The sequence below is a fragment of the Musca vetustissima genome, unplaced genomic scaffold, assembly GCF_032173495.1.
Source record: "Musca vetustissima isolate MV318-11 ecotype Yass unplaced genomic scaffold, APGP_CSIRO_Mvet_v1 utg39173, whole genome shotgun sequence".
Taxonomy (NCBI): Eukaryota; Metazoa; Arthropoda; class Insecta; order Diptera; family Muscidae; genus Musca; species Musca vetustissima.
The window spans coordinates 13,758-32,345 of NW_026881074.1; the positions used below are offsets into that span (position 1 = coordinate 13,758).

Sequence of the window (18,588 nt, forward strand, 5' to 3'; positions counted from 1 at the left end):
CCATGAGTTGTACCAGATATTCTCGGACATCGACATTTTTAGACGTATTGAGCTGCATCATCGACTACGTTGGCTAGGTCATGTTGTGAGAATGGATGAAGATGCTCCAGCCAATGTTTTTCAAGGACTATTATAAGGATTGAATTTTTTAAAAAATATTTGGCATATATATTTTTTTATATACTAATTAAATTTTATTGTAGATCGTTTCCATTGTCTTTTCGTGTACTTGTTGTCAAAATATAACACAATTTACAAATAATAATAGTTCCATTGAAAATGCGTCTTAACACACAAATTTTGTTGCTTTTCAATTGCGGAACTACAATACTTGCATTGTTGTCTTAACGAACGAACGTATTTGTGATTTGCCATTGTTATTAATTCACGAAGTTTTGAAACAGTGCAATTAGTTCACACTCATTTGATCGCAATTTGAATAAAATAATTGAAGCGATAAATGGTGCTTCTGCTGCCACTGCTTCGGATTTCAAACAATGTACTCTGATGCGGCCCATAAACCAATGAATGAACGAACAAATGAATGAATGGATGAGCTGCTGAATGAATGTGAAAATAAATGAATAAAATGGAAATTCATTTTCCAAAAGTTTAAACACTATAGAATCACGTTCCCCCGCTTCGCAGAGAAATAAAGAATTTTAATTGAAATGGGAGATTTAATTGTGATGAGATTTTCATTGTTTAAATGAGAAAATTCAGCAATTTATGTTAAATGAATTGTTTGTTTGTTTCATTTGCAAACCACCATCAGCAACAAACGACAACAACAACAACAAAAATAATAATAATGGAAATGGCCATAGTTGAGGGAATTTGAAGGATTAAAGTTTTTTCGAAATGGTATTATGTGTTTGGTGTGTGGCAAAAAATAATTTTCAATTTTATTTTTATTTATTTTTGCTGTTTGGAAATTCTTAAATCTATTTTAATACTCACCTCAAAACTCACAATTCCCGTATGGTCCTGATCAAGTGTATTGAATACATAATGGGCATATAATGTTGGATTTGCTATTGGTTTCAACATCGACATCATCATCGTTATCAAAATTAAATCAGCCAAGTGGTTTAAAAAAAGATGAAATAGAAAAATTTCCAATTAAATTATGGCATATTTAAAAAAAAGTCGACTAACACACACAGTACATAGTTTTATATCAATCAATGATTTTACATAGATTATTAGTGATACAGTCAAAGGTGGTTATAGTCAATATGTTAGTATTTGTAATTGATTAAAAAATCAATTTAAATGATTATTATTTCTATAACCGGTATTAACATTATAACCACATTTACCTGTATATAAAATATTTTTATCAGTTAGTTATATAAACGAACACACACGCATACATCGAAATAAAACAGCATATTATTGTTATGTCATTATACATTTCATCATTTACATATAAACACAAAACTATTATCGGCAAAGCTCAAAAGCCGCTGCTACTGCTTTATTTGGTATCCTTTGAGGACGTTAGGCTAGAATTTGTAAAGCTGGATGATGACGATATGATGAGCTATATAAAGCGTTTGATTATTAAATTATATGATACGATTGCTTAGTTGTAGTTTCACTAGTGCTATAAGGTCCAGTCGATATTGATTTCAAATAAATCCTCCTTCTTAAACTTATATCTAATAAACAAATAAATCGGAATTTCCGACTTTTAGATGACCAACATCATTATTTCATTGAATTCACCGCTAAATAAAGCAATATAATCGGACGTGTCCTTTGGGTATCACATGACTAGAACTTTATTGGTAGTTTTCTAAAGACTAATAAGGCATATATTTTTTAAAGAATATTTTTTCAAAGACTAAAATAAGCGTGGATTTTTAATGAAAAGTGGATTTTTTAAAGATGAGTTTTTCAAGGACAGGATTAGCGTGGAATTTTTAAAGAATAGTTTTTCAAGGTCATGATATGTGTGGATGTTTCAAAGAATAGTTTTTCAAGGTCATGATATGTGTGGATGTTTCAAAGAATAGTTTTCAAGGACAGGATAAGTGTCGATTTTTTAAAAGCATATTTTTTCAAGAAATAGAATAGGCGTGGTTTTTTAAGGAATATTTTTTCAAGAACTATACCATAAGACGTGGATTTTTTAAAGAATATTTTAAAGGACTAAACTTAGCGTGGATTTTTAAAAGGGTGTTTTTTCAAGGACTAGAATAAGCGTGGATTTTTTAAAAGAAATGTTTTTCAAGGGCCAGAATAAGAGTGGATTTTTTAATAGAATATTTTTTCAAGGACCAGAATAAGCAAACAAATATTTTTTCAGGGACCAGAATAAGCGTGAATTTTTTTCAAGGACTAGCCATATGGCGTGGATTTTTTCAAGGACTAGCCATAATGCGTAGATTTTTTCAAGAATATTTATTCAAGGACTGGAATAAGCTTGATTAGAATAAGCGTGGATTTTAAAAAATATTTTTTCAAGGACTATTCTAGTCCTTGAAATATTTTTTATTTTTTCCCCATATATATTTAAAATATTTAAATATTTTTTTTCAAGGACTGGTATAAGCGTGGATTTTAAAGAATATTTTTTCAAGGAATAGGACAAAAATATTTGTTACTACTAACCATAAGGCCTGCATTTTTCCAAACACTTGTTTTAGGACTAACCATAGGAACTGCATTTTTTCAAAATCATTTTTTAGGACTAATCATAAGGCCTGGATTTTTAAGACGTTTTAAGACTATCTATAAGGCGTGGATTCTTTTAAGACTATCCATAAGGGGTGGATTCTTTTAAGACTATCCATAAGGCGTGGATTCTTTTAAGACTATCCATAAGGAGTGGATTTTTAAAAAAAATATTTTTTAGAACTGTTGGAAACCCCTTTAGGTATTGGTTTTTCCTTTGGATAAGATCAGCTAACATATTCATATATTAGATCTTATCCCGATTTAAATATGAAAATCTGTTATTTTTTAATTAGATTTCTTAGATTTTTTTATGAGACATCGTTCGGATATTTTAGAAATTTTGTTGCATGGGGTGTTGATGGTTCTGAATCCCGCCATTTTGAGAGTTGCATTTTTGAGCCGATGTTGCTGTTCTTTTTCGGATACAGATCTCTCTTCAGTTAAGATATATTGGGCATATAACCCCATAGATAACCATGGCGCGCTATTCTAGACACATAGGAAGTTCGAGCCACTTTTTTAACAGAAGTGGCTGCAATTTCGAGTTCACAATGCATAAAATACAACTTTGTAGAAAAATTATAAATATAGGTCCTTGCTTTCACTTATCTCCCATATAAAGCTTCGGAGCCTAAATTAAGTATATACTCCCAAATTTAATACCAAGCATCAATTGTTAGTGTCTTTAATTTTATTAAAATTAGAATTTGAATTTCTACCACATGAGAGCGATGTTTCATATATATTTTTTATCATTTTTCCTATTCACTTAAATATATTTCATTCATTGGACTAATTCTCAACCTCCATTCGCAAACTTACATATTCCCTTCTTTACGTAATGATGTTGGGCATAATTAAATTCCATCGTTATATTTTTATAGTTCACATAACTTGCATCTTAAATTAATTTCATTTCAGATAAACTTAACCTACTTTTTTTGGGATACAAACAAAAAATAAACACAACATACAATAAATATATTTCTTATATTCTATTCTATTTCATTCTCTTCTCCTTCGTATTTTATTTTCATTATTTTGCAGGTAATAAAAATGTCATCATAATCAAATGAATATAAGTACCCTTATTACAAAATGAATACGGAAAAGCAGTCACTTCTCGGGTATGTAACCAAAGTTTTGCACATTGAAACATACATAGAAATATATATTTATATGTATAGAAATAGTTACATAAGTTGGCTGTACACTCATATGTATTGCCTATATATGGAGAATATCTTAACTAGGTACACTTAAGGCTGTTTTTTGTATACAATAAGGGACATACTCATGTGAGACACATGAAAAATATGACTTGGGATATATAGGTGTACACTCGAAGAAAAATAACATAAAAAAAAACAAATTGTTGTAGAATAGAACTCCTGGTCTTCTATAAGAAGGTTTTCTGGTCTTCTATAAGAAGACCTTCTGCTCTTCCATGAGAAGACCTTTGCTCTTCTATAGAAAGACCTTCTGGTTTTCTATAGAAAGACCTTCTGGTCTACTATAGAAAGACCTTCTGGTTTTACATAGAAAGACCTTCTGGTCTTCTATAGAAAGACCTTCTGGTCTTCTATAGAAAGACCTTCTGGTCTTCTATAGAAAGACCTTCTGGTCTTCTATAGAAAGACCTTCTGGTAAGAAGACCTTCTGGTCTTCTATAAGAAGAACTTCTGGTATTCTATAAGAAGACCTTCTGGTATTCTATAAGAAGACCTTCTGGTCTTCTATAAGAGGACCTTCAGGTCTCCAATAAGAAGACCTTCTGGTCTTCTATAAGAATACCTTCTGGTCTTATATAAGAAGACCTTCTGGTCTTCTATAAGAAGACCTTCTGGTGTTCTATAAGAAGACCTTCTGGTCTTCTATAAGATGACCTTCTGGTCTTTTATAAGGAGACCTTCTGGTCTTCTATAAGAAGACCTTCTGGTCTTTTATAAGGAGACCTTCTGGTCTTCTAAAAGAAGACCTCTGGTCTTCTAAAAGAAGGCCAAGTCGTTGAAAAGAAGACCTTCTATTCTTCAATAAGAAGACCTTCTGGTCTTCTATAAGAAGCCCTTCTTGTCTTCTATAAGAAGACCTTTTGGTCTTCTATAAGAAGCACTTCTGGTCTTCCATAAGAAGCCCTTCTGGTCTTCTATAAGAAGCCCTTCGGGTCTTCTATAAGAAGCCTTTCTGGTCTTCCATAGTAACACCTTCTGGTCTTTTATAATAAGACCTTCTGGTATTCTATAAGACTCTTTTGTTTTCTTGTCTTGAATTTTTATTTTTTTTTCACTTTTTGTGGGTGTAGGAAGCTCATTGACTCACTCTTGCCTCTTTTAAATTTATTTGTTTGCATGTCCTTTCGTTATATTTCTTTGATTGTTTGGTGGCATCCCCTCAACACACACTTGTATATCAACAAACAGCCACACACACATATATATATATATATATATAAGTGTATTTATTTTGACATTCTGGTGTTTTTTTCTTACTTCAAATATCTCTTTCTTCCTTTTGTCATATACTATATCTACATTTTCTTCGCCACCTCCTTCTCACACATTCTCCCTCCCACATAGGTTATTCTCAAGTATTGCATAATAACATTACTCTTACTGATGATGTTTCATTGCCCTAAGAACATCAGCGGATATCTTGAGTTTTGTATAGATACACTTGTACTACGAGTATGTTGATGATGATGTCGTCTTCGGTTCGATGTCTTCTGTATACGTGTCTTCGGGTATACCAAGAAGAAAAGGCTAGGACTAACATACATATATATCTTGGTAGAAATACATCATACGCATTCATAATCAGAGTACCATAAAAGATTTTCATTATAACTCATTCACATTCACTAGGAAACAACATCAAACACACATATACACCCATAGGTTGTCGACGTCACATGTATGGGTTTGTAGGGACTGTTGCAGAATATGTGAAGTACGTCTGTAAAGACATCACATTGTACATAATGAGATGAAGTACTTAATGTGGTTATTTTTGTTTTATTTTTCATGTGTGTGTGTGCGTTAATTTATAGATATAAAGAAATGGGTGTGTGTGGGGCAAAGAATATATGGTAGGAAATATAATGCATTTTCTTATAAAAATAACCTTTGCTAAATTATAATTTTGTAGGTCAGTAATTTGCTTTAAAATATAAGATGAATTATAGTTTAGGTTTTGTTTCATCTAGGTTATGAAACCACACATATTTCGTCAATGATGAATATATGTATAGAAGTTCGTGAGCGTTTGTCAAAACTTTATTAGGGACAGATGTTCAAGCATGCCAAATGCTAAAAAAATCTTTTCAATGGGATGACGCAATGCAACACTTGGAGAGACTTGAAGAGCAAATGGCATCGAGTGATAAAGAATGATTTCACGTGATTCAGAAGCAGAAAAAAATCGTATTAAAGCGCCACATGGCGCATAAGACTTGTATCATAACCGACGACAGTATAAACATGATAAACTAAAAGATTGTATTCCCCAAATGTGGATAAACGTCAAAAATGTGGATAAACGTCAAAAATTCTTCAGTCCATGGCCACCTTGTTAGGATATATGAGAGTATCCAACTTGTTAAGTTAATGGTCATGAGGATGACATTCAAATAATTTTGGGTAGCGAAATTTGACATCCAATAGAAATACAAAATTACAGCCAATTTAGTTCCGGACTCAACACGCATGTGCGAACAATGTAAAGGATTGTCTACAAGGGCCATACATCGCATTAAACTTTAGCATACAAATCCTATCAAAAAACAATGCATGCCTCATAACGCCAAACTACGAGCCACTTTTTATTCCATCTGAGGAATATGAAAATATTATATTTACCATAAAACCTTATATGAAGCTTCCGATGTTCCGATGTATTTGAACTACCCCAATATATTGCGTATAACAACTTAGAGCTTTTTCAAGTCGTTCGATAACAAGGTATTCAAGTCACTGGGTGACACTGCTTGGGCAACCTGTCGACCTCTTATAAAGCTTGGGGATACAAGTGATACGAAGGCCGATAGAACTGGCCGCCAGCACCTGGAATGCTGACAAGGAGGCCTTGTCGACCACTTATAAAGCATGGTATGTGGCGCCAGTATGATTTGAGAATGTATTTGATACACAGTGGACGAATATGCGGATCTACGAGAATGCCTCGCTGACAACTCATATAGGATCTCCCCCCATGACACTGGTGGACCATCTTCCCTAGGGGAAAAATATCCGCCACAAAATCTGAAATAAAGTTCCCACTGGACATATGGTACAACGACCTCAATTCATACTAGGCACGAAGACTAGGACCACACGATACGTTCCATTTATTCAACTGTCAGCTGAACCTACCTACTCGTACCTGTCTCCGACGCAGACCACTGGTTTCAACCTTCCTGTATTTAGGGAAATTAGCCACGTGTTTCAACCAGTTGGCTGTAATTTTATATTGTAGATTCTCATTGAGTAGAAAATTCCACTATTAAAACGTGTCAATATTGGGCCAAGTTTCCGGGTATTATGGTATGGATACATATAACCGTACCGACTTATTTTCTTGAAGTTCTTGGAGGCTGGCATACATAATATATACATCATATTATCAATACAGATCTATTATTTGACATATCCCCCATAATGGTGGGTGGGTTCTCCCCCTGGCTTTCCTTTTAATTGCACAAACTTCCAAACTGATTTAAAATTACCCAGCTAAGTACGGCTAGTTTTCGAAGCTGGGTCCCCGAAGCAATATAAATGTAGTCAGGTCACTTAACGTTTTGACCCACCAAGACACTAACGAAGGTTGCACAAGTGGGTGTAATTAATTGTAGGTATATGGATTAATTATCCATCGCAACAATAGTACTCTGGTTTAAATGTCACTGTTTCTAGTGTGGAGACAAATGTCAAACATTGGTAAATTATAATCGAATTCGCAGATACAAATTCGCATCAACTGCGTTATAAATACAATACCTTTGTAAGGCCACATAGCCCAACATACCTGATATTGTCCCGAATCTCCTCATTGAAATGGCTTTTATTTGACTTATCGGATTCCTGTTGAATAGAAACTCTTCTCTTCTCCCCATACAAATGGCCCGTTTTATTTTCGGTAAATTCAAGTTCCTACCTCAGTTTTCCAACCTGAGTGTATGTAATTTGGAACAGAGTATGAACAAGCTACTACCATATCATGCAAGAACATACTCCCGATAAAAAGGTCCCACCGATTTAAGGATTGCACAGGATAAATTTAAGGCTCGGCCGAACTTGGTCATGTTTTTTCTTGTTTAAATGTCCATTATCAATCTAACCCCTTTATAATATGATTTATTTCTTTACTTCTGTCTATAAGCATTGTTTTTATTATATATGCATTGTTTATGAGGAACACGTCGCAGTCTTTCTGTCAATATCAATCCGATTGAAGGAATTTTATATTTAGAAGAATTTCCTGGATATTCCCTATGCATATCTCCAGATGGTTTTCTATATATATCCCCTATCAAAAATTTAAATATTGATATAATTTTTGTGATAGGAAACATTGAAGTATTAAATTTAAAATATTTAATATATTGAGGGCTTTTTCAGATATTTTCTAATAAAAATTGAGCCGATCAAAAAATATTAATCAGCTCACCACGTTTTTTGCAGAGGATACGATAAAAAATGCCAACATATTCCCTTGGCATGTTATTATATTGCCCTTTTTACATCAATGTAAACAATGTTGTCCTTTTTTTGTACTTCATTTATGTGAAGAAAATTTCTAATTCTTCTAACCAATAAAGAAAAAGAAATACAGAACCCTTGTCATTGTCATCGTCGTCATCATCATCATAAATCATGACCCACTTTACTCGGTGAACTATCCACTCTCTCGGTGTTGTACTTCCATCATCATAAACCTTTGTGTGCCATAAGAAGTGAATCCTCTTACGTTTGTTAGTTAGTTAGCATGATAAAAAATAAGGAAAAGAATGTCACAGTAGGATGTGGCACATACAATATATGTGAACTAACAAAAAACAGCACAATCACTAAGGCAGAATAAAAAAAACTTAATAATATTTGTCTAACATTTCATACCCCCAGCGATTCAAATAAATTTTGAGTTTTTATGTCTTCATTCCATTTCTGGTGGTGATGGTGTACGCCACCACCACCTTCAACATCGCATTAACCTTTGTCTCCATTGTGGCATGGCAAACACCCAAAAATCAAGTAAAGACCACAAGCGGCAGATGAAGAGGCTTAACAACATTTACACGGTATGTTGCACGTTTGCCATACATGACATGTCATATTTTCACACAGGGTTTTTTCTCTTCCACTATGCCCTCAGAATATAATATTAGGAAGACGATGTACACAAACCTCTTACATTGCTAAAGATGACAATGACTATCACACGATAACCCTGCCGAAAAATGTGATTAGATTACATTTTCATAGATGACATAGAGTAACGTTTGTTGGTACTAATGCCCCCAACTACCGTATATAGAAATCGCTTAACTTGATTCTACCATATAGCTGGCGAATATGAATGAAGCAATTTCAGATGAGAAAGTGAGCAAAATTTATTTGACAACATCATTACATTTAAGTAAACTAATAATTTTAGTTTATAAACAACGTTTATATTTTTCTATATTTAAGTGTAAGTGTGTGAGTATGGGTACTTTTTAGATTGGATATGTGAAGGTTTTCTTATTTTGTGCGTGTGTGTGTTTTTCTCAATGTCTTCTAATGCACTTAATTTTTTATGAGCATTTTTATTCGGTATTGTTTTTCCTGTTCATGCAATAGGGCAAAACGTTTGATACAGATGACCTTATAAGATATTCTGACTAAAAACCACATAGGATATGTTTTTGTTGTATATAGAAAACTGAAACAGCAGATTATTTTGGTTAATTTTATGGGCATTAATATATACGAGGTCTAATTAAAAAATAGCCATTATTTTCAACTTTCTATTTTCGCTTTGTCATACCCTTACTTGTCATTTCGTATAAAGTCTGGATCGCTTATTTGCTGTAAGACCGGTATAAATAACAAAAAATCGATTTTGCAGAAAATGCGTTATAAGTTTTCATTTGACAAACACCAGAACAGAGGAGCGTCTACAGCTTCTCAATCAGAATGTGTAAGTAGTACTCATCTGAATTTTTTACACAACATGAAGTCCGATATAGCAAGCAATTCTGCGTCATAACTTAAAAATCACAATATATTATTTATGCCTGCCTGGAAACAAATGTGTAAAAAATTATTGATCAGAATAAGATTCTATGTCGACTTAGACATGTCCGCTGTCTATGTTTCCATCTGTTGAAACCACGATAGAGTTCACGATGAAGCAAGAGCTTTGAAATTTAGAACATATTGCTCCTGGGCTCCATGTGATGCATCAATTCGATATAGTCCCTATATAAAGTCTTGACGGTCTTGATATAGTAGTCCCTATATAAAATTTAAGCCCATTTTTCGGTATTTTGAGGGTTTCAGCGGAATGTTCCAAGCAAAAAGGCTATAATTTAGCATTTCGGTGTTTAGGTCCATGTGTTGTGATTTTCGGTACTTTGGGGTTTCAGCGGCATTTTCCAACCGAAAAGGCTTCACTTTGGCATTTCGGAGTGTTGGAGCCTGTCTTACATCCGCGCAGATAATGATCACTATGGGTCCATGTTTTGACATAGCCCCCATATAAGTATCCCACACAATTTTCGGTGTTCTGAGGCTTGGTATTTTGTTTACTTTGGTATTTCGCGGCTTAGGAGAGTGGCATGTATCTGTTGGAACATTATAGCCCCATCTTTAAATATGGCTCCCATATAAAAATACAATTTTAAACCCGAAAAGCCTGTAATTTGCTATTTCAAGTTCTAGTTAAAGAAAATTCTTCTTCTAGTTATAGTAAATTCTTCTTAATATAGGGCAATATTTGTAAATACATACAGAAGTCCCTCTTAATTGTTGCTATGTTAAAGTGCCTATCCTAATTTTCCAACATTCTTGTCTGTAATTTGGTACATACTTTTTTAAGAGTATAATCATCCTACTAGCAGAAAACTGCAAGCCATTTGCCTACATATAGAGTTTCTGACCATTTGAATGTTCAGTGGACTATAGGCCCAATGACAGGATTCTGGGGCAAGTCGATTTTCGAAATCATATATTAGGTTGGGGAAAAATAAATCCACTATATTTATATGAACTATAGGACTTTATTTAACATACTTCGGAATGTCCGATTTGGGGGAAATATGCACCGTTTTGTTGCCATTTTAAATGTAACATCATAATACCTGTCATAGAAGTCCTGCTCTTAATTTGCAAAAAACTCGAGCAGTCGATTTTAACAATCCTCCATAGATACCAATTTTTTATCATTAAACACATTTTGCAATGCAAGAAAAAGCTTGGTGTCAAGTCCGGACTATATGGCGAATGCATTAACACTTTCCAACCAAGCTTCCGATGTTTCAGGCGAGTCACTGTAGATATGTTTGGCCTGGCGTTGTCCTTGTAGAAGACGACACCTCTTCTGTTGACCAATTCTGGCCGTTTCTGGTCAATTACTATCTTCGAACGGTCCAGTTGTTGACAGTCATATCCATATGGAAGCAACTCATAATAAATAATCCTTCCAGCCCCACCAAATACATATTAGAACGTTTCTGCCCGTTAGTCCTGGTTTGGCCACTGTTTGAGGTGCTTCACCGCTCTATGATAATGATCGTTTTCGCACAGGGTTATCGTATGTGACCAATTTATAACCTCCTGTTACCAACCGTGGCACGCAAATATCAAGCTTTTTATACCCTACACAACTATGTTGTCAGGGTATTATAGCTTTGTGCACCCCAAAAGTTTGGAACGCCGCGAAATATTGGTCCTAGACCCACCTTTAAGTATACCGATCGTCATATCTCAACTAGCTGAGTCGATCTAGACATGTGTGTCCGTTTGTCCATTACAATACAGGCCACAGTTATGGACCAATATTCACGAAATTTTGCATGTAGGATGGGTTCTGCCCTATTGTTTTTGGTAAAGATCAGTTAATATTTAGGGGATGAAATGGACCAAATACTAAATGTTTGTCGCTTTTTCTGGTCGCTCCAGAGGCCACAAATTTTACATGGAGAAGGGAATCGGGCCAAAGAATGAATATGACTGATTTCATAAAGATCGGTCAATAAATAGCGACTTAAATAGACCCCGACTTTTGTGAGAAAAATGACAAAATTTGTATTCTATGGAGTATATGTTTACTCCTGAAGGATATAGACCCGAGAAGTTGATAGTATATCCAAGAGGAGTGGTTGACTATTAAATTGATACCAATTATATTGTCGTATGTACTGTCTGTCTATGTATTCAAACATTATTTAGTAACCCATTACCACACTAGAGGGCGGAAATATAGCGCTGATCGCTCTCAAATTTCCTATGAAGTTCCAGTTCTGGTCAAGGATAACGCCTAAAACTTTTAGTGATGATCAGATAGTAATTTTGGGATGAAGTGGACCGAAAACTTATTTTTTTTTGTGTTTTTTCGAGTTAAAAGCCCAAGATGATCGCAACACAAACCACGGTGAAGGGAATCTGGGCAAGTAATTAGAAGAACAGTACTGAATATTAGTATTCGTCAGTGTAAGGAAAAGGTCCTCTTGAATTCTAATCGGGCAAGGGGTAGGGTATCCTATGGTCGGCCCCGTCCGACTATACTGCTCCGCTCACTGGTTTAACCCAGCTTTGTGTAAATAGTTTAAAACAGTTTTATGGTCGATTTTTAGCTCCTGGGCGATATTATGACTGCTAACATGCCGGTTCACTTCGATAATTTCTCCGATTTTATCGACATTTTCGACGACCGGCCTAATGACCGGCCTATATCTACATCTGAACCGATTCCTCTCAAATCATTTTAATTATGTTATAATCATCCGAACGACATTAAATAGATCTAGTTGCTTCCAGAGATCAGTTGCCTCGAAGATATGCCATTGGCTTCATAGTATACCGGTGCGAGGTTTTGGGTTCGGATCGATATAGCTCGCAAGATTAACTATACTACGATACAGCCATTGTTACAACTCTTAGAATGTTTGGTATTGAAAGAGATTTATAGGTCCATGTTTTTGTATAGCCTCCATATATGTAAATATTCGGTGTTGTGGCCAAGTCCTTCAATAGAGTTGACTGTCATTTGATATTTAAAGTCCTTTGGGGCTAGCAATCCTTCCTACAGAAAGTTATCAATACTGATCCACCTTTTAGGGTAACCCCGATCTATAACGTAACCTCCGAATTTTTTTATTTTTATATTTTATATTTTTATGGCATAGCATCCATATAAATGTACCGATCGAAAATTTAAATATAGGTAATATCGATCCACGCCATCTGCTACCTCCCCAACAAAGTGTCAACACGTTGCTGAAATTTATTTTTCTTTATAATATAGTGTGGACGGATTGCCCGATTTGAACCAAACATCGTACAATTTCATATTCGAACCAAGTATTTTTAATTTGCACAATGGCTGAACTGATTGTCTACTTCTTCTGGCACCTCCCCTCATACCTCTTTTTTTTATAAATTTTTAGGTCATATTTTCTAAACGAACTGGGCGGACATTAATACGTTTACCTACCAATGATCAAAAGTTTCATGTTCTAATTGTAAATAAAATTCACATTTTATTAGCAGTTTTGATTTTGATAGGGTTTTGTCCAAAATTGGATTTGATATTGAACGAAAGCTTTAGGTCAGAAGTTACTACCTAATTAAGATGGATAGTGGCTATATGCCTGGGAGACATTGGAAAATTTCTCAACACCATCGTCCAGATGAGAATATTTGTATAAGCGCCACCTTAACAAACGAACTAATGCAGAGGGCACCGTCTTTATATTGAAGACTTCTAGACTATTTACAGAATATATATTTAAAAAATATTCCTTCAGCAAAAGACATACATATACCTGTGATGAACAGTTCTCGTATACTTGACCTTCACGTATCATCTAAATAACTAATGTGCTTTAGAATCACAACTGTATTATCCTGAATGTAAATGTCACAGTGTCAGTAGTAGATTTGTATTACCATGGATATCTCCATCCATGTCCCTCCATTCTTCACTACGCTACACTAACGCTTTCATTTTCATAAAATATGTGACATATTCCATGGAAAGAATAAATGAATCATTTTAAATGTTTTATTATGCCAAAGAAAAAGCTACAACAACAACTGCGACAACAACAAAAAAGAAACATAATGGCCTGTAATGATTGCATGACTACAAGACGACGGACGAGTCGTAAATTCATTAAAATGTAACATATGATGCTGTTAATTTCGTTAATGTTACATTTAGATACGCAAACGTACGAGTGAAAGATGTCGACCATGGCAACGACAACGATGCATGGCGTTGGTTTTTCGTAGTAGGGAAATAGGGAATAACAGATTTGATTTTAATACCATCTAAAAGCTCTGTTGTGAATATCTGAACATTGTCGTCGTCTACCCTACCCTCTGATGCATATATAAGTAATGCTCTTAGATTGCGTAGAAACAAATCGCTTCAAACATATGTTGTGTGTGTGTGTAAATCCTAAATGATTGTTTGGATATTAGTCGATGGTGTGGATGGTATGGTGGTAGTGGTGCGTATACGTATTTTCCGTAAGGTGAGATGTTGAATGACAATTTATATAAACCAAAATTAAAATGATTAAGGGAGCTTATGTGCTACATATTACAAAAATCAGATGATGATAAAGGTAATAAAGGTATGACATTCGATTTAGTTAGGACAACTAATCTTATTCTTAGATTGTTGGTAATATGATTTATTTTTTCTGGGATGTTATTAGCTTATTCATGTATTAGTTTTTATACCAAAAGCACAAAATATTCTTAGGAGATCTCATAAAGTATAAGTATATTATTTTTTGAGGTTTAGCCTAATAGGGCGAAGACTATTGGATAATTTTATTTGGTTTCGAATTAATCTGCATATTTTTAATTAAAATAAAATTGAACGCCGTTCTAGTACTGTTGGTCCATCTATTTGTCTGTTGAAGTCGCAATAGAACTCACAGTATTTAGGAGAGGTAGAATTGGCTCTTTTTACAGATACGACTATCGATTTATAGCCTGCACTACGCTTCAAGACCGGTATAAATAACCAGCAAGGAAAGTTGTAAAGTCTGACGGGGCCGACTATATGATACCCTTCACCACTTTGGGTATATTCAACAGATGAATCCTAACAGACCTTGAAGGACCGTAAACACGAAAATGGATCCAAAAACATGTCATTCTGCAATCTATACTAAATTTTCATTTGGTCAGATATAGAGTTGCTATATATATAACCTGATTTCATTCATTCTAGACCTAATTCATTACTATATGCCGTGCAAATCGAAAGATATATAGGGGCTTTGGTACACCATTTACATTAAATCGAATGAAAATATATATGGGACCTATATCTAAATCTGTACCGATTTTCAGGAAACTTGACACACGTCAGTCTAGACCAAATTCATTACACTATACCAAATTTCGTGCAAATCGAAAGATATATAGGGACTTTTGGTACACCATTTACAGTAAATCGGACGAAAATATATATGGGAGCTATATCTAAATCTGAACCGATTTTCAGGAATCTTAACACACATCATTATAGACCTAATTCAGTACGCTGTGCCAAATTTCGTGCAAATCGAAAGATATATAGGGACTTTGGTACACCATTTACATTAAGTCGGACGAAAATATATATGGGAGCTATATCTAAATCTAAACTGATTTTTCTCAATTTCAAGAGGGTTCGTCCTTGGTCCAAATAAGTGGCCTATGCCAAATTTCATCCAATTCGGATCATAAATGTGACCTGTACTTTGTTTACAAAAAAATACGGACGGACAGTCGGACATGCGCAAATCGACTCAGAAAGTGATTCTATGCATATTCTCAAAAGGAACCACGTGTCTATCTCGCTTCCTTTTGCCTGTTGCAAACATACGCACATAAAAGTCCTGATTTTTGAGTTAATCACGTAGAATTGTTCGCCATGTCGGGCTTCATGCTGTGTAAAAAATTTGGATTTTTTTGGATTTACACAGTCATGCAAATGAAAGATAGTGTGCCATACTACAAGTTGATGTGTCCCGGGTTAAAGGAAATACAATTATTTTAACGTGATTCAATTGAGATAAACAAAAACTTAAAACGCACCACTGCAAAATCGATTTTTTTGATTTATGTTGGTCATGCAAATGAAAGGTAGTGTAAAAACAACGATGTGATTTTTAAATTAATGATACAGAATTGTTCGCCATATCAACTCCAAGTTGTGAAAAAAATCACATGAATATCACTGAAGGACAATTATTACAACTTCGTTTGATTAAGAGGTAAATGGCAACACTAAAAAGTGAGGACCCCAACCACCACATAAAATCCAAGATAGTTTTGTTTCTAGGCTAGGCTAGGTGGCGGCCACATCACTTAGGATAGCCTACAAGAGGCAACACTAATAAGTGAGGACCCCAACCACTGCATAAAATCCAAGGAAGTGTTGTTTCTAGGCTACCATAGATCGCGGCCACATCACTTAGGATAGCCTACAGCAGACCTATTCTACTTTGCTGAAATAAAACCAATGTATAACGAAACTAACTTAAGACTTCATTATCGTTGTTCTGTTGATAATATTTCAAAAAAGCTCGTTTCGTTTGGTTAACAAAAATTAGAAAAAATATTATATCTGCGCTTCAAAAGCGTTAAAATTATGGTAACAAATTACGGTAACTTCGAAGACACGTCACTGGTGATGTGGCACTGTTCCGCTTGAGAAACGTAGTACTGTCAATTCAGGGTATTTTGTCTGAAGTTTTCGGAGATATTATATAATCGAAAATAGGCATATTTTCCAAGCGATATAACAATTATTTTGAACTCGAGTTCTTGTATGGTAAAAATATCTTTGGCGAAAATTTACAATAGAGGTCCATTGCATCTTGCTCGAATAGCTCTTGTGTTAGGTTCGTATCACTATTTATTCTAGTCTAGCTCTAACGTCGCAAGTGATCAGTGACTTTTTTTTAGAAAATATTACCCTTGACGATGTTAATGATTGGTGTGCAGCAGCCTGTCGCAAGTAGTGAAACTGTAACCTATCGTCGCATAGAAGTAACTCCTCCTTCAGTTTTGTGTAGTGGTTGGGTTTCTTGTTTATTTAGTATCGCCAATATCCTCTGGGTGGCGCTATTTACTGTCATTCCTATTTTGCGTTATCCGCATATGTTGATGCCGAGTTTATTTATAAGAATACCATAGTGTTTTAAATGTATTTCATCTCTGAGAATTCTTCTTCATACGCTTGAATTAGATCCCTAAACCTAACGGTTTCTGGTCTTGCAAAAATTATGACCTATATTTCAACATTTCGCAAGAAATGTTGAAATATAGAAATAGGTCCCACCAAATTTTAGTTATTGTGATGATCGTAGTGGTGATTACAAACAGACGTGGCTGCAATATGGCATGTTTTGACATATACGGTCCTACCCATTTTCGAAATGTAGAAGGTCCTTTTCAAATTTCTTTTGACATGGGTCTGTAATTTGATATTTCGTTCTCGCAAAGCATCAAGTACCTCCTGACAGATATTTACGATGACATAGTCCTCATATATAGGTAGTAGTGATTTTATAGCATTAAATATTTGTAATCCTGACTATTTCGAATTTTGAGTTTACTGTAATATTAGTATAGTCCTTCTTGTGATAAAATAAAATCCCATTAAATATTATGATGACATTTTGCTTATATTATAAATTAGCTTATAATTACACTTGAAATTTACTTAAGTACTATTTTAAAAACTAATTATAATAAAAACATTAAAAAAATTATGTTTTCAATTTTATAATCATTTTAAAACAGTTTTTTTTAATTTTGCATTGAACAGAAAAATCAAATTTAAATAATTTTAAATTGCATTTAATCACACATTTTTAAAATACCAATATCATTTCTAACTATATTAACAAAATACATTTACTACGTTTACACATACATTGACAAATGAAAGAAATTTGCTTATTTTATGTCATAGTCTCTTTTACTGATACACGCATAGACATATAGCCCACAGACAAAAACAGACACACACACATACATATATTGGGCAATGAAACATGTTTTGTTTTTTTTTTTTGGTTTTGTGGTTGTCAGTCAATTCACCATTTATAAAAAATGTATAGAAAAGAAAAACGCATTTGGATAGATAGGCAGGCATTAGTAACTAAAATCATAGCAAAAATGTTAACAAAACAAATTATACTGTACCGCACGAACCTCCCTGGGGAAAAAATTGCGCATAAATCAATTTGAAGGTGTCTTCTTTGACTACACCTGTGGGACATTCAGCCTTAAAACCGCGATAAATTCGCTTAATTTCATCCTCTGTAAAGCGGGTGGCACGACTCAGGGCACTCAGTGAATCGGGTCGGTAACGTGCTGGCGTTTCAAATTCTTCTAATTCAGAATCTGTAAAGAAATAAAAAATATATTTTGTTATAAAAGAATAACACTTGTTTAAAGAATCTGAAATATAGGATTATGATAACATTTTACGATTGTGTAAGAACAAATTTTGGATATCAGCATAATAGTATCTAATATGTATTGATTTTCAACAATATATCGCTGAATATTTAGAAATTTTAAAAGATCGCATTTGCTGGATGCTCTGAAGTATATTTTAGAAATTCGTAATAAACAATAGAGGTATAATATTGAAATTTTGTATTTACATTTAGACTTAAAATTTGGACCA

At 34.1% G+C, this 18,588-nt stretch overlaps 1 protein-coding gene across 1 annotated transcript; it reads right to left on the bottom strand.

Annotated features, from left to right (window-relative positions):
- Window positions 1–960: 960 nt before the first annotated feature.
- On the bottom strand, window positions 961–18,299 carry LOC133327149 (Kv channel-interacting protein 4-like; the record flags this gene model as incomplete). Its single annotated transcript, XM_061535715.1, has 2 exons — window positions 961–1,034; window positions 18,099–18,299. Coding segments are annotated over 2 exons (275 nt in total), but the record flags the coding sequence as incomplete, so codon positions are not given.
- Window positions 18,300–18,588: the final 289 nt, after the last annotated feature.